The sequence below is a fragment of the Oncorhynchus clarkii genome, chromosome 20 (genome assembly GCF_045791955.1).
Source record: "Oncorhynchus clarkii lewisi isolate Uvic-CL-2024 chromosome 20, UVic_Ocla_1.0, whole genome shotgun sequence".
NCBI classification, from domain to species: domain Eukaryota; kingdom Metazoa; phylum Chordata; class Actinopteri; order Salmoniformes; family Salmonidae; genus Oncorhynchus; species Oncorhynchus clarkii.
This window is the reverse complement of record NC_092166.1, coordinates 63,087,397-63,107,602: the sequence shown is the minus strand read 5'-3', so window position 1 is coordinate 63,107,602 and position 20,206 is coordinate 63,087,397. Positions and strand designations below refer to the sequence as shown.

The following is a 20,206-nucleotide window of genomic DNA, read 5'->3' as shown; positions in this document are numbered from 1 at the left end:
CAAGTTGCCAACAAAGTGGAATAAGTAACAGGGCTCAAGACCTATCCTTTACTCAAATAGAGTGGATTCTAAAGTCTGTTTCTCGTGTGTTTGGGTTCCCTGCTTGTGCTTTTTAATCTTAAAGTTTAAACATGGCGTGTGTGTGTGTGATGACTGGACAGAATGGCTTAGAATTCCTAATGTTTTCCATAGGATTATGGCTACTCTGACCCATAACCCAAAATATTTGAGTGTTTGAGCCAGACAGTGTATTTTACTAGTGTGCTAATGACACCTGGTGGTCATGTGTTGCTACTACAACTGACAGCAGTTTAAAACCGTACTTGGTTTCTCATCTGAAGCCTAGGCCATGTTCAGTTCGAAAACGTTGAATGTTGTGGATAGAAATACCATGACTAGAGCTTTTCTTTTAATTTAACCTTTATTTAACCAGGAAGGGCTCATTAAGATTTTAAACCTCTTTTTTTAAAGAGCACCAAGTCGTTACACAATTTCAGACAGACAACATGAAAAACTACAAGTAATCTAGTAAAAACCATAGGATTCACAAGAGTATAACAAAATCATAAAACAGCAAATTAAAAACATTGACAGGTCAGGGAATCAGTCTCAAAATCCTTCATCGGTGATTTAAAAACACCAACCGGGACAGGCATTCCAAGCCGATGGCACAGAGAACATAAAAGCTTTTTTTTACCAAATTCAGTTCGGACATATGGAGCAGTTAGCAGAATAAAGTCCTGCGAACGAAGAGAGTACCAACCACATTTCTGAACAATAAAAATACCTAAATAAAATGGTAGTAAACCCAAAATGGCTTTGTAAATAAAAGTGTACCAGTGACTGAGCCTACGAGTGACTAGAGAAGGCCAGCCATTCCTGGTATATAAAAGTGAAGTGGTGCGTAAGGGTTTTGCAGTTTATAATAATTCTCCATGCGCCATGGTAAAGGGTGTCAATTGATCTTCAACACTGAGCTGAAGCATTCATATATAAAATATCCCCATAGTCTAGTAAAGGCATAAATGTATCTGAGCCTCCTGGCTTCAAAAGAAAAACAGGCATTATTCCTAAAATAAAATCGATTTTTTTGTAAGTTATTGAATATGCAATTTAAGAGAGGCCGTCATCAATTAAAATTCCAAGATTTGAGGTTAGTCTCAATCTCATTACCCTGACAGGTAGTAATAGGTGTAAGGTTCAGAGGTCTATTTCTTGCTTTAGAAAACACCATTAGTTTAGTTTTGTCAGTGTTGAGGATAAGCTTCAATTGACAAGGTATGTTGAACAGTATAAAACGCAGTTTGCAAGTTCTGGAAAGCTTTTGTGAGAGACGAGGTATAAATAACAGTATCATCAGCACAAAAGTGAAGTTGTGCATTTTGCACATTTTTGTCTACATTTTTTATATAAAGAGTGAATAAGAGGGGACCAAGTACAGAGCCCTGGGGTATACCATTACAGACAGACAATGTAACAGACATGAGCCCATCAAATTGAGTGTTAAGAGTTCTATGAGACAGATAGTTAGCAAACCATGCAACTGCATGCTCGGAAAGACCTACACTCAACAATCTCTGCTTCCAGTATAGCATAATCAACTGTATCAAAATCCTTAGCGAGATCAATAAAAAGTGAGACAGTGCTGTTTTTTGTCAAGGGCTTCAGTGATCTCATTTAAAACCTTCATGGCTGCTGTAATTGTTGTATGCTTCTTCCTGAAGCCCGATTTAGTACATTGATAAAATAGAGTTGGTATATAACTTCTTTCTTTTTAGCTGTACACTCAAGGGTTTCAATTATTTTCACCAGGGGTGACAACTTTGAGATGTACCTATAATTATTTTTTAAAGTGGTAGGAAAATGCTGAATTCTAGATCTTTGGAATTTCATTACATTCCAGGGTTAGATTGAACAGATATGTAAGTGGTTCAGCTATAAAATCAGCTGCCTGATTTAAAAAGCAGGGATCAAGAAAATCAGGACCTGCAGGCTTTCTCTGATCTAAGGATTCCAGGGCTTTATGTACCACCTGCACTGAGAATGGCAAAAAGCTAAATGTTTGACCAGCTCTCACTGCTTCATCCACACAGGGTTGTACAGAGACAGAGGACACTGAATCAAACAGCCTATCAGATGATACAAAGTGCTCAATGAAACAATTCAGCATTTCAGTTTTGTCATATATCAACAAAGTCCTTCAATACAGATGACGGTAATTCATTAACATTATTGTTTCCAGATATAAACTTAATATCCTTCTAAATCTTTCTAGGGTCATTTAGGTTCAGTCGTAACAGAAATAAAATATTCAGACTTGGCCTTCCTGAGAAGAAAATAACACTTGTTTCGTAACTGCCTAAAAATAAGCCAAACGGCATCAGAACATGATTTCCTTGCTTTAGCCCAGGCTAGATTACAGTTGTGAATAATACAAGACAGCTCAGAAGAAAACTGTGGATTATCCCGCCCTTTAACTCTGAATCTGCGGAATGGGGCATGTTTGTTTACTATTTGGAAAAAAACATAATGAAAGAATTTCCAGGCAGTTTCCACATCAGGAATAAGCTCAATCTAGCTCCAGTCAAAATAAAACAAATGATGAAAGAGAGCCTGCTCATCAAAACTCTTCAAATTTCTCTTACGAGTAAAGCGTGGGTTTGTCTTAGTATTTCTAACAGCGACAACAGCACAATGGTCACTTAAATATTCTGCCGTTGTTGTTTTTTTTGTAATGATTTATGTGGATATTTGTCAATATCAAATCAATCAGAGTAGGTTCCTCTGGACATTTGAGATTTGGGCAAGTGGGTTAGTTAATCAACTGGGTAAGATTCATAGAATTACAAAACATTTTTAAATCATTAGACACCGGCTTTAACCAACACCAGTTGAGATCACCAATCAAGATAATTTCACTGTAAAGAAGTTTAGATGTAAGGTGCATCAGATAAGACAATGCATCACCAAGAGCAGAGGGGGGTCTATAACAGACAATCACAGTTATAGAGAGACCCTTTGAAACCTCAATATTCAAAGCAAGAAATTCCAACTGTTAAAAATAGAGCTGACATGATTCCTTATTCCAAATACCAAAGAGGTATATCTGTTCTACATCATACATTTCTATCTGAACGTTGGCCAATGTTGTGTCCTGTTAAACATGGCCCTGGTTTGGGACAGATTGGCATCCAGTAATTGAACCGTGCTCCCACCCATCCAGGACATCTATTCGAAACGGTGCCTGAGGAAGGAACGCAGCATCAAGGACCCCACACACCCCAGCCATGAGCTGTTCTCTCCCTTACCGTCGGGCAGACATTATCAGAGCATGAGGTCTGATACCAACAGGCTCAGTGACCATTTCTATCTACAAGCCATCAGACTGCTGAACAGTTGAACTGGACTGATTCTCTGATTCTCCGCACATTAGAGCGCACACACACACACACACACACACACACACGTATACATTCATGCTACACACACCACAACTGCTGCTGCCAGACTCTTATTATACTGCTCAGTTTTTATACACTGTCTCCCACCCCCCCCCTTCCCCAATACACTTGTAAATACATATTGGCCTATAAATTGTGCCATCCTGTGTTAGTTATGCTAAAAATATATATTCTACTGAGCTATTTGCTTTGTTCGTATTCTTATTGCTTTGTCAAAGGAACCTGCAAGTAAGCATTTCGTTGTACGATGTATCCCGTACATATGACATAGAACTTGAAACCTGGTCACTGACAGATATGACTAATGTCCCCAGATTGCATTAAAGGATTACTTCAGGATTTTGGCAATGAAGCCCTTTATCTACTTCCCCAGAGTCAGATGATTTGGAATTTTAAGACTCTTGAAGTATAAAAAAATATATATTTGGCCTTACTGCTATTAGCCCATACAAACACATTGAATAACAGATTCACTACATGGAACAACAGATCCTGAAAATCTGTTTGTTTGTTCTGAAGATTCTATCCTATATTTGAGATGCTCATTTAAAAAAAACTTGTATTAAACACCTTATTTTTGTCACTAAACAGTCTCCATATACAGTGGGGAGAACAAGTATTTGATACACTGCCGATTTTGCAGGTTTTCTTACTTACAAAGCATGTAGAGGTCTGTAATTTTTTATCATAGGTACACTTCAACTGTGAGAGACGGAATCTTAAACAAAAAAATAATTTTTAAATAATTAATTTGCATTTTATTGCATGACATAAGTATTTGATCACCTACCAACCAGTAAGAATTCCGGCTCTCACAGACCTGTTAGTTTTTCTTTAAGAAGCCCCCTGTTCTCCACTCGTTACCTGTATAAAAGACACCTGTCCACACACTCAATCAAACAGACTCCAACTTCGCCACAATGGCCAAGACCAGAGAGCTGTGTGCAGGTCTACAATTTTATCCCTGATGTCCTTACAAGGCTGGGATGGGCTACAGGACAATAGCAAGCAGCTTGGTGAGAAGGCAACAACTGTTGGCACAATTATTAGAAAATGGAAGAAGATCAAGATGACGGTCAACCACCCTCGGTCTGGGGCTCCATGCAAGATCTCACCTCGTGGGGAATCAATGATCATGAGGAAGGTGCGGTATCAGCCCAGAACTACACGGCAGGACCTGGTCAATGACCTGAAGAGAGCTGGGACTACAGTCTCAAAGAAAACCATTAGTAACACACTACGCCGTCATGAATTAAAATCCTGCAGCGTAAGCAAGGTCCCCGTGCTCAAGCCAGGGCATGTCCAGGCCCGTCTGAAGTTTGCCAATGACCATCTGGATGATCCAGAGGAGGAATGGGAGAAGGTCATGTGGTCTGATGAGACGACAATAGAGCTTTTTGGTCTAAACTCCACTCGCTGTGTTTGGAGGAGGAAGAAGGATAAGTACAACCCCAAGAACACCATCCCAACCGTGAAGCATGGAAGTGGAAACATCATTCTTTGGGGATGCTTTTCTGCAAAGGGGACAGGACGACTGCACCGTATTGAGGGGAGGATGGATGGGGCCATGTATCGCGAGATCTTGGCCAACAACCTCCTTCCCTCAGTAAGAGCATTGAAGATGGGTCGTGGCTGCGTCTTCCAGCATGACAACAACCCGAAACGCACAGCCAGGGCAACAAACGAGTGGCTCCGTAAGAAGCATCTCAAGGTCCTGGAGTGGCCTAGCCAGTCTCTAGACCTGAACCCAATAGAACATCTTTGGAGGGAGCTGAACGTCCGTATTGCCCAGCGACAGCCCCGAAACCTGAAGGATCTGGAGAAGGTCTGTATGGAGGAGTGGGCCAAAATCCCTGCTGCAGTGTGTGCAAACCTGGTCAAGAACTACAGGAAACGTATGATCTCTGTAATTGCAAATAAAGGTTTCTGTACCAAATATTAAGTTATGCTTTTCTGATGTATTAAATACTTATGTGATGCAATAAAATGCTAATTAATTACCGAAAAATCATACAATGTGATTTTCTGGATTTTTGTCTTTCACAGTTGAAGTGTACCTATGATAAAAAATTACAGACCTCTACATGCTTTGTAAGTAGGAAACACTGCCGATTTGGCAGGTTATCAAATACTTGTTCTCCCCACTGTACATGCTTCCGTGAAACAAATTGACTGGGGACCTTCAGACGAGTCTTGTGAGGCCTGTGAGCATTCCTAGAGCAAAACAACCAACATGTTTGTGAGTCTCACCTTTACACAGAAGGCTACAGACAGAAGCCTGTGGGAGTCTGAGAACACCTGCGTGTTCGTGAGGCTCATCTGTCCAGAGTGGTCATCATCGTTTGTAGGCCAAGCCGTTCAGACGCTAAAGACGATTTTGTGAGAAGACTGATTTTCGGGATGTCTCATGGTCTGACAAACCCAGCTCTAGCTCTGTCACCTTTCACCGCAGATGTCTCATGGTCTGACAAACATCGCTCTAGCTTTGTTACCTTTCACCTCAGATGCGGAAGTGTTGCATAGGCGGATGCGGTGGATTGAGATGCATCCAATTGAAAAAATAAAATAAACTGACAGATTTTTTAAAAATGATGCTAATTAGATTTATGCTGGGGCACAGACATCGACCATAGGGGGTTTTAACTGCTAGGCTACCTGCCTCCACTTTCTGAAGGCACTGTATGTATGGAAAGTATTTGTTCAAATCAAAATGGGTGTGGTCAAAAAGTGGTTGAAATTAAATGGAATGACTAGGGTTGCAAAGGGAGGGTATATTACTGGAAATTTTACCAGTAAACTACCCAAATTTGGGTACTTCAGATTATCACAGGTGTCTGCAATTCTCTGGCCCTCTGTGGCCTTACCACATTTTAAAATATCTGAAATCATTAAATAAGATTATTTAAAAATAAAAACAGTTGAATGACAAAGCTGTAAAACATTCTCCTAAATATAAACTATAAACCTAGTGAATACCAATTGGTGTTTTAATGAGGGTTTTCAGCATGAAATATCACATTTCCCCCACCAAAATTACAATTTATTTTACTATGTCTATGTATTTGTTGTCGATGTTTTGGCATCAAACAAGTGGCAGTTGTGGAAACAAAATGCAATAGTTGGATGAGTTGAGGTGATTGAAAATAATGCCATTGTTGATTTGATGCTTTTCGTTAATTAATTAGGCAATTTTCTCTTGAACCATATAGTCTATCTTCTAGAAATTCGTGGACATAGAGAAAAAATAAAATGCATTTTTTAAGTTATTCAAAGTATAAATTACCTAAGTTACAATAGATTGCCATAGATTTTCTGTTTTATTACCCAAATTACTGAAGGTTCCTGTAACTTCCGCAAATTACCGGTTGCTTTGCAACCCTTGGAATGACCCTATAACAGTTGTTTTAGGGTTATTTTCCCTCATTAACCATGTAGTTCTGTTTGACTGAGATCACACACCTGTTTTCTCTCTCAGTTGGCAGATTGGAGGAACGAGAAGCCGAGCTGAAGAAGGAGTACCATGCCCTCCACCAGAGACACACAGAGGTATTGGGGGGGAAGAGTGTTTTATGTTGGGACTGTTCATTTTGTAGGTCTACTGGGCAAACTATACTGAACAAAAATATAAACGCAACATGTAAAGTGTTGGTTTCATGAGCTGAAACAAAAATCCCAGAAATGTTCCATAAGCACAAAAAGCTTATTTTTTTTTATCAAATTTTGGGCACAAATTTGTTTACAATCCTGTTAGTGATCATTTCTCCTTTGCAAAGATAATCCATCCTCCTGACAGGTGTGGCATATCAAGAAGCTGATTAAACGGCATGAACATTACACAGGTGTAACTTGTGCTGGGGACAATAAAAGGCCACTCTAAAGTGTGCTGTGTTGTCACACAACACCACAGATGTTTTGAGGGAGAGTGCAATTGGCATGCTAACTGCATCAATGTCCACCACAGCTGTTGACAGATAATTTAATGTTAATTACTCTATTATAAGCCGCCTCCAACGTTGTTTTAGAGAATTTGACAGTAGGTCCAACCGCCCTCACAACCGCAGACCACGTGTATCCACGCCAGCCCAGGACCTCCACATCCAGCTTCTGCACTTGTGCCCCTGCCCAGACATGTGAAATCCATAGATTAGGCCCTAATGAATTTCCCGAGCCCGTTGGAGAATTGCAGCGATGAGACAAGATCTCAATTGGATATCACAAAATTGGAGGTAAAAAAAAAAGGCAAGGGAAACTCTAGTATTGGTAAGTGTCTGTCAAACATAATGATGCTGTTGGAGTCATGTGCTGCCACACATTCGTGGGTGAACATGGATTTGAAGACACACACACACAAACGCGCCTGGATGGCAGGCTGCCTGGGCAGCAGGTAGCCCAGCGGTTAAGAGGGTTGGGTCTACTAAATGGCTAGAATGTATGTATAATATGGTTTGGACATAGGTTGGCAGACTAGTGGATCCCATTGATGTTTGACCGACAGCGAACCAAGACAAGTTGCTATTTCCAGCTTACATTCAGGGAATTCACACTACAACAGAGGACGGGGGGAGGGAGGGATGAGGATGGTGAGGGATGGAGAATGCAAGACGCAGGAGAGCGCGAAGGAGAAGGAGGGAGTTAGAATTGGGTCAGTTTAAGGAGATTGGAGCAATTTTCCCAGTATTAAGTATGTTGTCAAGTTGCCTCAACTCAGTCTGCCTAAAGTCTGTTCTCTAATCTATTACTAACACATTGGCCCAGACGCCATAACAAACAAGCCTGCGAAGAGACCATGACGTTTTAAATATGGACAGAAACGTGATTTTAGAAGCTCACACAAACGCATGGGGACAGCTGAATACCCCACAGGCCGGGAGGCTGTCTGTTCCAGCTGTACATCCACACAAAAAAACTCATCTAAGAAACAACAGGCATCGTGGCCATGTTCAAATAATTATTTGAATAGGACCACTCCCTGTCCACGCTAACCCCTCCCGGATCTCCCTATGTGGTATGTCCCATGCAGATGATCCACAGCTACATGGAGCACTTGGAACGTGCCAAACACCAGCAGCACGCGGCGGTGCAGGAGGCGCCTACAGACACAAGCACAAGCAGATCACGGTAAGGTCATACAACTAATCAAGTCCCATACGGAGATCACTGCGTGGACAGTATCTGAAGTTGTACACAAACACTCTCATATAACAGTGCTTCCTTAATGGTGTATTAATAGTGGCTCATGGCCAGTTCATCCTGGGTACTGTGTAGGTGTCATTGGCTTAGTTGGCTCCTCACCCTGGTTCAGTGTGTTTGTGAGAGAGTACGTTGATGTGAAGTGCTTCATCACTGCAGGAGCCACTCCTGCGCTCTCTGCTCTCCATGGGCACGATTTCCTTTTAGGTCAGAACCTGACAGAAGATGAGAGATGTGAGGTAGGCATGAGGGGCTGGGCAGAAGTAAGGGAAAGGGGGGAGGAGGGGATGGGAGGAGAGGAGGCAAAAGGGATGGAAAAAAGAGGGGACGGTGGTAGGAGGGGGATATGTGTGTGTGTGGGGGGAGGAGGATATGTGTTGAAGTGGGGGGAGGAGGATAAAGAGGAGATTGGGATAGATATTGAGTGGGATTATGCCATGGAATCAGCGGTATATAAATCAGAGGTTTGGCAGTGGTCAGCTGCAGTAATCCCACAGTGTGATGGAGATGAGTGATTCAGAGCTGTCGTGTTTTAGTCAGCTGATCAGATTAGTGAAACAGCAGTAAAAAGAGGTCATGTGGTCTCCTACTGGGCAAACCTTCATTTTGAACAGTCCAGAGAGTGGTGTTAGTTTGACTAGTACATCAGATCAAAGCAGTTTGTGTAGCTTTTTAGATTTAAACAGCATTTGTGTTTGTGTTCACAGGGAACTCATTTGTGATTTCTATGGTTTTCCTAACAGAAGTGTGGTACATTTATTAGCTTTTGTGTGTGTGTGTGTTTGTGTGTGTGTGTGTGTGTGTGTGTGTGTGTGTGTGTCAGCAGCCCTCTACAGTCTCTCAGTAGCAGCAGACGCTGTCAGTTCCCACAGGGTTTTCCTCCTCCCAGTCTCTCCATGGCTCAGCCAATCAGCATCGAGCTGAGGGGAGGCATATGTTACCAGCTCTGATGCTGCCTCAGCATCCGAGAGGGGGAGGGGAGAGAAAGGGAGGGTGAAAGTGACGGCGACAATTCTAGACTGCTCAGCGACATCAGTGTCGCAGTTTAGGAAAGAAAGAGCATCGTCTGCCAGAAAGAGGATACAATACATCAAGAAAAGTGAGGCGAGGAGTGTCCACCCTCTGTCTCTCTGGATGATGTCACAGCAGTGTTGAACTGAAGCCGGCATCACTCTACAGTAGCAGCTGCTGCTCTGTCTCTCTCTGCCTCTGCTGCTGCTGCTCATGGGATTACTGCTGCTGTTGTTTCTGTGGCCGTCGCTCGTTGGCCCGCTGGTCTGAACACACACCACGCCACACACTCTACTCTCCAGCCCGAGTTCCAGATCTCCTGTACCTGAGCATTCTTCTCTTCAACACACTGCAACAGAGTGTGTATGTGAGGAGTACTTTGTCGACAGAGGGAGAAGGAGTATACTGTAGTTTGCGTCGTCATCCAAGGGACAGTTTGTAAAAGCCCCAGAGGCGTGTGTTTTAGCCCCCTGGCGGTCGCCCCCTTCCCCTGGTCCCGGCAGTGAGAGGCGCTGGGCCATGTTCAGGGGGGGGTCATGAGCCCGAGGTGTATGCTGCTGTTTGTCTTTGGCTTCGTTGGGGGGGCCGTTGTTATTAACTCTGCCGTGCTGGTCTCTCTGTCTGTCCTGCTGCTGGTGCACTACTCTGTCTCCACTGGCCTCCCTGCCCTGCCCACCCTGCCACGACCCAGCAGGTAGTGTGTGTGTGTGTGTGTGTGTGTGTGAGAATGAAACACAGCCTACTGTAAGTCACCCCCACTCCTGCAGGTAACTCTCTGTGAAAGGGATGGGTGTGTTTGTTTACCTCCTTTCTCTCTTCTACATGTCCTCGTCTTTTCTCTCTCTTCTCCTACGTCTCTCATTTCCTCCTTTCTTCACTCTTTCCAATCTCTGCTTCAATCACTTGTTATTTTATAGGGTTGCTTACCCCTCCGATTGACTCCGTCTCATCCCTCTTCCCCTTGCTTGTTTACTTGCCTTAGGGTAAAGCCCAGTTGCCATGCTTTTAACATATGGTTACCATGCTGTTGCTGTGTTGGAGACAAACAGCCAGGCAGTATGTTTCTGCAGGCTGAAAGTAGGTCAGGAGAAAGCGCCTTCTCAGCCAGTAAATCACAGCAATACTCATATCCATGATAACATGACATTTTACTTGCTTTCATTTATCCTTTATTTATGCAGTTGTTCCTATTGAGGGGAAAACATGTCCTATACCGGAGGGTCAAAGCTTTGTTATTTTTGGTTATTTTGGATATTTCTTTGAGAGTTGGAACATTTTGTTACCATCCAATTTATGTCAAAATGGCAGGCATTGATGGTGAACTTTGTTGCCCTAAGTCTCTCTCTCTGTCCCTCTGTTGCTCTCACTCGCTCACTTGGTCTGTCTGTCGCTCTCTGTCCCGCGCTCTGTCCTGCGCTCTGTCTTTCTCTCTGTGCCGCACTCTCGCTCTCTGTGCCGCACTCTCGCTCTCTGTGCCGCACTCTCGCTCTCTGTGCTGCACTCTCGCTCTCTGTGCCGCACTCTCGCTCTCTGTGCTGCGCTCTCTGTCCCGCGCTCTTTGTCCCGTGCTCTCGCGCTCTGTCCCGCGCTCTCGCGCTCTGTCCCGCGCTCTCGCGCTCTGTCTCGTGCTCTGTCCTGTGCTCTCGCGCTCTGTCCCGTGCTCTCGCGCTCTGTCCCGCGCTCTGTCCCGTGGTCCCACACTCGCGCTCTCTCTCTGTCTCGCGCTCCCTGTCCCGCGCCCTGTGCCGCGCTCTCGCTCTCTGTGCCGCGCTCTCTGTCCCGCGCGCTCGCTCTTGTGCGCGCGCTCTCTGTCCCGCGCTCTCTCGCGCCTTCTGTCTCTCGCGCCTTCTGTCTCTCGCGCCTTCTGTCTCTCGCGCCTTCTGTCTCTCGCGCCTTCTGTCTCTCGCGCCTTCTGTCTCTCGCGCCTTCTGTCTCTCGCGCCTTCTGTCTCTCGCGCCTTCTGTCTCTCGCGCCCTCTGTCTCTCGCGCCCTCTGTCTCTCGCGCCCTCTGTCTCTCGCGCCCTCTGTCTCTCGCGCCCTCTGTCTCTCGCGCCCTCTGTCTCTCGCTCTCTGTCTGTCTCTGGCTCTCTGTCTGTCCCTCACTCGCTCTCTGTCTGTCCCTCAATTTCAATTCAAGGGGCTTTATTGGCATGGGACACATATGTTAACATTGCCAAAGCAAGTGAAGTAGATAATAAACAAAAGTGAAATAAACAAAAATGTTATTCTCTCTTTCTCTCAGTTCAATTTAAGGGGCTTTATTGGCATGGGAAACTCTCTGATTCTCTCTCTTTAGGAATCAGCCTGTAGTGGTGTGTATTGTCTATGGACTGCTACCATTCCATACAGCCTGCTCTTTTCAACATGGAAGCCTTTGTTTCTGCCTACTGTACCTTTTTGATAGCTCCTCATTGATGTGGGTGGGTTGATATTGTGCTCCACTTCCATTGATGTTCAGAGGCTGATAATGTTTGATGCTTAAAGCAAAGGAATATTTGTTCACTTCAGAGATCTATAGGGTCTATGGAACATGTGACAATGAAAATCCTTGAAAGTGTGATGTATTGGGTCATCAGAGAACTGTGGGTGCTGAGAGAGAGCATGGAAGTGTGGAAGCTAGCAGGTGAGTGTGTACGCTGTGCATGAAGGATTAGTTTTGTCATTAGAGGGGAGCTAGAGAAAGGACGCAATGTGTGGAAAAGAAGAACCACCACAGTGGGAATCTAACAGCTCTTCAGTCACTGGCCTGTTGTAGAGACGCAGAGGTTACTGAGAGACCGATGTATCAGAGTGATGTCACCCCTCGTACTAAAGCACCCAATAGAAACCGCTGTAGTGCCTCCTTGCAAAGTCTCAAATGATTAATGTCTTGTTTTTCTTCATGATGTTCGCTAGCTTTCATGCCTGCAGCAGGAGTATTGACTTGTGTTTTTAATCACAACACACTGACCAGCCTCTGTGAGGCTTATAAATCAGCTCAGTGACTCCATTATGAAATCCTTTATTACAGGGCACACCTCACACTCTTACACTATCCAACACTGTCACACCTTTCTCTGTGGATTTCACCTCACCCTCCTCTTATCTCTCTGAATCCAGGAAGGAGCGTCCCATCTCAATGGGGTTATTCCCATTACCAGGATATGATTTGACCAGTGACTCGCAGAGGGAAGCTGTTGAAACACCGTCTGAAGCCTGGAGATGTAAGGACCTGAGCCACCCTCGCTCCAACACCAGCCTCAAGGTATCAATATACTCCTCACCTGCCAGTCACTTTAAACTGATGCAGAAGTTATTCTAACATTCGCTGACTGTTTTGGATATACTTTTCAGGAATTCACTGTGTGAGTACAAAGTGAACTCGGTGGTTTGATTCTGGACCCCACCCCCCCATGTCTCCTCTTAGCTTTTCCCAGGAATCGGAAGGGTGACATAAGATGTGTAATTTGGCCCAGAGTAGATAGTTTGTGTGGAAGCAGACACTTTCAACCGTTCACTCTGCCAGAGGAGGGGAAGGCTTATTGAAAAGGAAGTTTGATACAGTGTGTACCAAAGCACCATTGAGAGGTAAACTTGGATCAGTGTGGCCGGAATGCCTAAGAAGGCATCGAGGGAGGGCAGGGGGGCTGTGTCTGAGGGCCCATGGAAGTGGTACCATTCGGGGCCGGGAGGAGGGGAACAGAGGAGAGAACAGAGGAACAGGACAGAGTGTCTGAGCAGACCAAAGGGACGCTTTCTGCTGGGGCCACACGAGAACCTCACCATGGTTGCCGCGAGCAAGGTTCCGTCATGAATATTAATGAATGATCGGCTGATTAAGTATTCATTTGTTGTGATATTTTACTCCTCGTGGCCAGATAGAAATGATTCAGATACCAGGAAGGGGGCTTCATGTCAGAAGTTACAAGACAACATTTGACATAAGATACGAGACCAGTAGATGAAACTCAACTGCCGATGTTTCAGCTCAGCCCTGGCTGCTACTAAATCATCTTTTTACTTAATCCTCCTCTCTATCAAACCTCTTTTCTTTCTCTGTCCCATATCCCACTAAACCATCCCTTTCTCACTTTCATGGTGGATCTCTTAAGCTGACTTTTAAACACACACACTGCCACACACACTGCCACACACACTGCCACAGTTCAGACTCACAGAGGCCCCTTTGTTACAGCCTCTGACTCGACATTTCCCAAAGATTTATAGTTTTTGGTTACAGTCCCCCCTCCCACTTTCTCTCTTTCTCTCTCACCCCCGCCAATTATATCTCTCTATCTCAGGTTTGTATACAGACACACACTGTGTCAGCAGAGCTTAGGGTTTTTTGTCATGGAAAAGCATCAGCTTTATCAGTCTGATGGACAGAAGAGAAGCTAGGCTCTGATAGGCTGACATGTGATACTATGGCAACGGCAGAGAGGATGACGCCAGCGAGGGGAAAGTGGGGGGAGTCCACCCAAGGGTAGAGGAAAAGGTAGAAGGGAAAAGAGAGGTGGGGAGAGTGAAGGACAGAACATGAGAAACTCTGGTGTAGTGGATGTCAGCCAGTGTTTTGCCAATGGTCTTTTCCGAGGCTATTCTTAAAAGCCATATAAAGTATGTAATGCAATCAGTTGAAGGATTGACTGCAGTAGAAAGCCTGGGTAGACAACCTCTGGAAGTGGCTGCTCATCAGAACGTCTAACCCGTTTGTCACCTTCAGTCCAACACGTCGGACTCCATCGGCCCTTTCACTTGATCCACTGTCTTTAAACTTAATTCATGATTTGCAATAATCTTTTTCAACATAAATCTGCTGCTCCCCCCCTCCCTCCCCCTCCCCCTTTCCAGTTGTGATCACTGCTCTAAAATGGGCCTTCACTGTAATTTTTCTCTAAACCAGTTGGGGGCACCAGACTCCCAGAGCAGAGGGCAGAGGCTTTCGGCCAATCAGCAGGCTGAACAGAACCAGGTCCAAACTACCGCGTTGTTGTTATAGCCTGTAGTTGCTGTGTTGTTGACCTTGTAGTCTCCATAAAAGCTTCATCTAGCCTTTGTGCCACCATTAGAACACAGTCCACTGCCAGCTGTATGCCACCCAAGCTGCTTACTCACCTGGACGCCATTGGTGTGACTGTGGGGCTGAATCTTAAATGATCCCTATTCCCTATGTAAGTGCATTACTTTCGGCCCTGTGGGGCTCTGACCTAAAGTAGTGCACTATATAGGGAGTAGGGTTCCATTTCAGATGCAACCCAGACTTTCAGGGTTAGTCGGCTTGCTAGGATTACTAGAGCATAGAGCGTTCTCTCTACTGCAACCTAATCAACTAGCCTTAGCTGTAGAATTGACTAAAACTGATTTGTTGATTTGTTGTGTGCTCTAACAACTTTGTTGTGAATTGAGGTGGTTTTCACTTTGCCTTTTGTTTCAGTGGAAGATGTTTTATTTACTGCGTTTGGGGGGACTTTGTGTTTTTGTTGATTTTGTTTTGTGCACTTTATACCATTGCCTTGTGAATGTTTGAGTATTCAGGGATGATTTTGACTGGGTATTAATGGTTGTGTTGGATTGGCTAACCTTTTTTCAAACATCCTTATTCCTTTTTGAGGGAAAGAAGCGAAGACTATAGGAAATATGGCCCTTGTGTCCTTGACCATCTGTCAGGATCTCATTTATATTCTTCTTCCTCTTCTTTCGCTTCTGTAGGATGAGATGTCTAATGCGAACCGTGGAGGCTCCAAGTCCAACATGCCCATGTCTCCTAAAGGGGGCTCCAAGTCGGGGACCTCATTTGGGGCTCCTGCTCAAGGAGGTTCCAAAATGTCCTCACAACAAGGTGGCTCTAAATCAGGCACCCCCATGTCATCTCAAGGAGGGGACTCAAAGTCGCTTACCCCATTGTCCACGCAAAACGGTGGCTCTAATTTGGTCATTCCATGGTCTTCTCAAGGGGGCGGGTCTATTTCGGCCAGTCCCATGTCTACTTCCGAGTCTGACGTTGCCATGGTATCGGTGAGCACGCCACTCCAGGAAGAGTTTGAGAAAGTGGGCAAGGGTCTGAACAGGAACCTGGACAGAAGCAACAGGAAGCCAGAGAACATCAGCAGTAAGAACACCACAGTACCAGAGGGTCAGGATGGTCCAGAAAGACAGAACTTAGAACTGAGAGGAGGGTCAGGACCTCGCACAGGTCAGTACTGCAGCTCCAGGGCATAAACTGTGATAACATGGGGATTGGCTATGTTGGGGACTTGGATTTGTTGTATTGTAAAACCTACCAAAAATGTGTTTGGCATCACATTTGCCTCACTAATGTATTCACCATGTCACCATTCACCACTGTCCCACAAGAACAGTAATCTAACATGTTATTCTCTTTCCTCTCCACACGCAGCTGATGATAACAGTGAGTCGTTGGAGGTGCAGGCCATCATAGAGTCCACTCCTGAACTGGACATGGACCTTAGCGGCTACAGAGACGCCAGGTAGGGTCAACTGGAAGTAGTATTTCTATCTCGTTCTCTGCATCTCTATCCTGAACACTCAATCTCCATTTATGTGTCAAACTGTACAGAAAATCCCTTCCAGCTTGGTCCTTTTGAGCCGGATATATAAAACAAATCTATACAAATTGTATTTTATGATGGAATGTATTGTAGCTGGGTTCACTCAGATGACCTCTCTCCCTCCCTCCATCCATCTCCCCCCATCCCTTTCTCCCTCCTCACATCCCTCTCCAGTACTCCTACTAAAGGAGTAGGAATAGAAAACATGGCGTTCGACAGGAATACTGAGTCTCTGTTTGCGGAGTTGTCCTCTGCAGGACCCGACATGGAAATAGATATAGCAGACATGGACGAGGGGGCTGACCTGCTGGGTAAGACACTCCCACCCTCCTTCTAGTTCTCCCCTTTTAACTCCCAAATGATGTCTAAAATATACAGTGGGATCTCCCTCTTGATGAGGTTGTAGGTTCAGTGTTCTTTAGGCTGCGTATAGACCTGTTGGAGTCCCCGTAGAGTCATGTGCTGTTAGGTGATCCTCAAGATAATCTGTTTTGTTTTCCACCTCGCATTGCCAGCATGGGTCTCAGACCTTAACTTCCTGGGTAAGACTGAAGGAGTGTGTGTATCATGCGGTTTATATCATTCCATTTTAGACAGGATGAATTTCCATTTCTTCTCTTTTTTTTTTCCTTTTCATCCCTCCTTTCTCCTCCTAAGGTATGGGCCGTGAAGTGGAGCATCTCATCCACGAGAACACTCAGCTGCTGGAGACCAAGTAAGTTGTGTTTTCAAATCACCTGCGTCCATGCTCCCGAAATCAACGAAACATGAATTTATCAAGCGCAACAATGTTCCATGTTGTGCAGTAGACAGCACACTACTGCCACCTGTTGTTCACGGAGGGATTTAGCTTCCATTAGAGAGAGTTCACCCAGATCCCAGAGGAAGTGTAGGGCCTAATGATCATGTCGTCCAATCTTTGTCCTCCGTCTCGTCAGAAATGCATTGAACCTGGTGAAGAATGACCTGATGGCGCGTGTGGATGAGCTGTCGTGTGAGAAGGAGGTGCTGCAGGGAGAGCTGGAGGCTGTGACTCAGGCCAAGACCAGACTGGAGGAGAAGAGCAAGGAACTGGAGGAGGAACTCAAGAAGTCAGTCTCCACTCTACCCTACCTTTCTCTGTCTGTTTTCTTTCCCTGTTTAGATGAATATAGGGTCCCCAGGCATCTTCAGTGTGTGTTCATCTCTAGTGTGTGTGTGTTCCTCTCGTAGGGTTCGGGCTGAGGCGGAGGAGGCCAAAACCAAGACGAAGAGTGAGAACAATGAGGAAGATGTGAGTTCTGTGCGTGTGTGCATGTGTTTGCTGAGATATACAGTTGAAGTCGTAAGTTTACATACACATGAACTAATTTTTCAACCACTCCACAAATTTCTTGTTAAAACTATAGTTTTGGCAAGTCAGTTAGGACATCTACATACACAATTTTTTACAGACAGATTATTTCATTTATAATTCACTGTATCACAATTCCAGTGGGTCAGAAGTTTACATACACTAATTTGACTGTGCCTTTAAACAGCTTGGAAAATTCCAGAAAATGATGTCTTGGCTTACCTTTCAAACTTAGTGCCTCTTTGCTTGACATCATGGGAAAATAAAAAGAAATCAGCCAAGACCTCAGAAAAAAAATTGTAGACCTCCACAAGTCTGGTTCATCCTTGGGAGAAATTTCCAAATGCCTGAAGGTACCACATTCATCTGTACAAACAATAGTACGCAATTATAAACACCATGGGACCATGCAGCTGTCATACCGCTCAGGAAGGAGACGCATTCTGTCTCCTAGAGATGAACGTACTTTGGTGCGAAAAGTGCAAATCAATCCCAGAACAACAGCAAAGGACCTTGTGAAGATGCTGGAGGAAACGGGTACAAAGTAGCTACAGTGCCTTGCGAAAGTATTCGGCCCCCTTGAACTTTGCGACCTTTTGCCACATTTCAGGCTTCAAAAATAAAGATATAAAACTGTATTTTTTTGTGAAGAATCAACAACAAGTGGGACACAATCATGAAGTGGAACGACATTTATTGGATATTTCAAACTTTTTTAACAAATCCAAAACTGAAAAATTGGGCGTGCAAAATTATTCAGCCCCTTTCAGTGCAGCAAACTCTCTCCAGAAGTTCAGTGAGGATCTCGGAATGATCCAATGTTGACCTAAATGACTAATGATGATAAATACAATCCACCTGTGTGTAAGTCTCCGTATAAATGCACCTGCACTGTGATAGTCTCAGAGGTCCGTTAAAAGCGCAGAGAGCATCATGAAGAACAAGAAACACACCAGGCAGGTCCGAGATATTGTTGTGAAGAAGTTTAAAGCTGGATTTGGATACAAAAAGATTTCCCAAGCTTTAAACATCCCAAGGAGCACTGTGCAAGCGATAATATTGAAATGGAAGGAGTATCAGACCACTGCAAATCTACCAAGACCTGGCCGTCCCTCTAAACTTTCAGCTCATACAAGGAGAAGACTGATCAGAGATGCAGCCAAGAGGCCCATGATCACTCTGGATGAACTGCAGAGATCTACAGCTGAGGTGGGAGACTCTGTCCATAGGACAACAATCAGTCGTATATTGCACAAATCTGGCCTTTATGGAAGAGTGGCAAGAAGAAAGCCATTTCTTAAAGATATCCATAAAAAGTGTAGTTTAAAGTTTGCCACAAGCCACCTGGGAGACACACCAAACATGTGGAAGAAGGTGCTCTGGTCAGATGAAACCAAAATTGAACTTTTTGGCAACAATGCAAAACGTTATGTTTGGCGTAAAAGCAACACAGCTCATCACCCTGAACACACCATCTCCACTGTCAAACATGGTGGTGGCAGCATCATGGTTTGGGTCTGCTTTTCTTCAGCAGGGACAGGGAAGATGGCTAAAATTGATGGGAAGATGGATGGAGCCAAATACAGGACCATTCTGGAAGAAAACCTGATGGAGTCTGCAAAAGACCTGAGACTGGGACGGAGATTTGTCTTCCAACAAGACAATGATCCAAAACATAAAGCAAAATCTACAATGGAATGGTTCAAAAATAAACATATCCAGGTGTTAGAATGGCCAAGTCAAAGTCCAGACCTGAATCCAATCGAGAATCTGTGGAAAGAACTGAAAACTGCTGTTCACAAATGCTCTCCATCCAACCTCACTGAGCTCGAGCTGTTTTGCAAGGAGGAATGGGAAAAAATGTCAGTCTCTCGATGTGCAAAACTGATAGAGACATACCCCGAGCGACTTACAGCTGTAATCACAGCAAAAGGTGGCGCTACAAAGTATTAACTTAAGGGGGCTGAATAATTTTGCACGCCCAATTTTTCAGTTTTTGATTTGTTAAAAAAGTTTGAAATATCCAATAAATGTCGTTTATTGTGTCCCACTTGTTGTTGATTCTTCACAAAAAAATACAGTTTTATATCTTTATGTTTGAAGCCTGAAATGTGGCAAAAGGTCGCAAAGTTCAAGGGGGCCGAATACTTTCGCAAGGCACTGTATATCCACAGTAAAACGAGTCCTATATCGACATAACCTGAAAGGCCGCTCAGCAAGGAAGAAGCCACTGCTCCAAAACCGCCATAAAAAGCCAGACTACAGTTTGACACTGCACATGGGGACAAAGATCGTTCTTTTTGGAGAAATGTCCTCTGGTCTGATGAAACAAAAATAGATCTGTTTGGCCATAATGACCATCGTTATGTTTGGAGGAAAAAGGGGGAGGCTTGCAAGCTGAAAAACACCATCCCAACCGTGAAGCACGGGGGTGGCAGCATCATGTTGTGGTGGTGCGTTGCTGCAGGAGGGACTGGTGCACTTCACAAAATAGATGGCATCATGAGGTAGGAAAATGATGTGGATATATTGAAGCAACATCTCAAGACATCAGTCAGAAAGTTAAAGCTTGGACGCAAATGGGTCTTCCAAATGGACAATGACCCCAAGCATACTTCCAAAGTTGTGGCATAATGGCTTTAGGACAACAATGTCAAGGTATT

At 44.4% G+C, this 20,206-nt stretch overlaps 1 protein-coding gene across 2 annotated transcripts in view; it reads left to right on the top strand.

The window, feature by feature from the left end:
* LOC139376677 (C-Jun-amino-terminal kinase-interacting protein 4-like) overlaps positions 1 to 20,206 on the top strand; it is a 51,358-nt gene that overhangs the window by 17,326 nt on the left and 13,826 nt on the right. Inside the window, exons 3-12 of one of the 2 annotated variants that reach the window (XM_071119525.1) lie at positions 6,937 to 7,007; positions 8,482 to 8,579; positions 12,762 to 12,906; positions 14,545 to 14,613; positions 15,351 to 15,834; positions 16,039 to 16,129; positions 16,385 to 16,521; positions 16,868 to 16,925; positions 17,149 to 17,301; positions 17,423 to 17,483. In XM_071119525.1, the coding sequence (XP_070975626.1) occupies positions 6,937 to 7,007; positions 8,482 to 8,579; positions 12,762 to 12,906; positions 14,545 to 14,613; positions 15,351 to 15,834; positions 16,039 to 16,129; positions 16,385 to 16,521; positions 16,868 to 16,925; positions 17,149 to 17,301; positions 17,423 to 17,483 (1,367 nt within the window). The remainder of the gene's footprint in view (positions 1 to 6,936; positions 7,008 to 8,481; positions 8,580 to 12,761; positions 12,907 to 14,544; positions 14,614 to 15,350; positions 15,835 to 16,038; positions 16,130 to 16,384; positions 16,522 to 16,867; positions 16,926 to 17,148; positions 17,302 to 17,422; positions 17,484 to 20,206) is intronic. The other variant, XM_071119526.1, reaches the window with a different exon arrangement.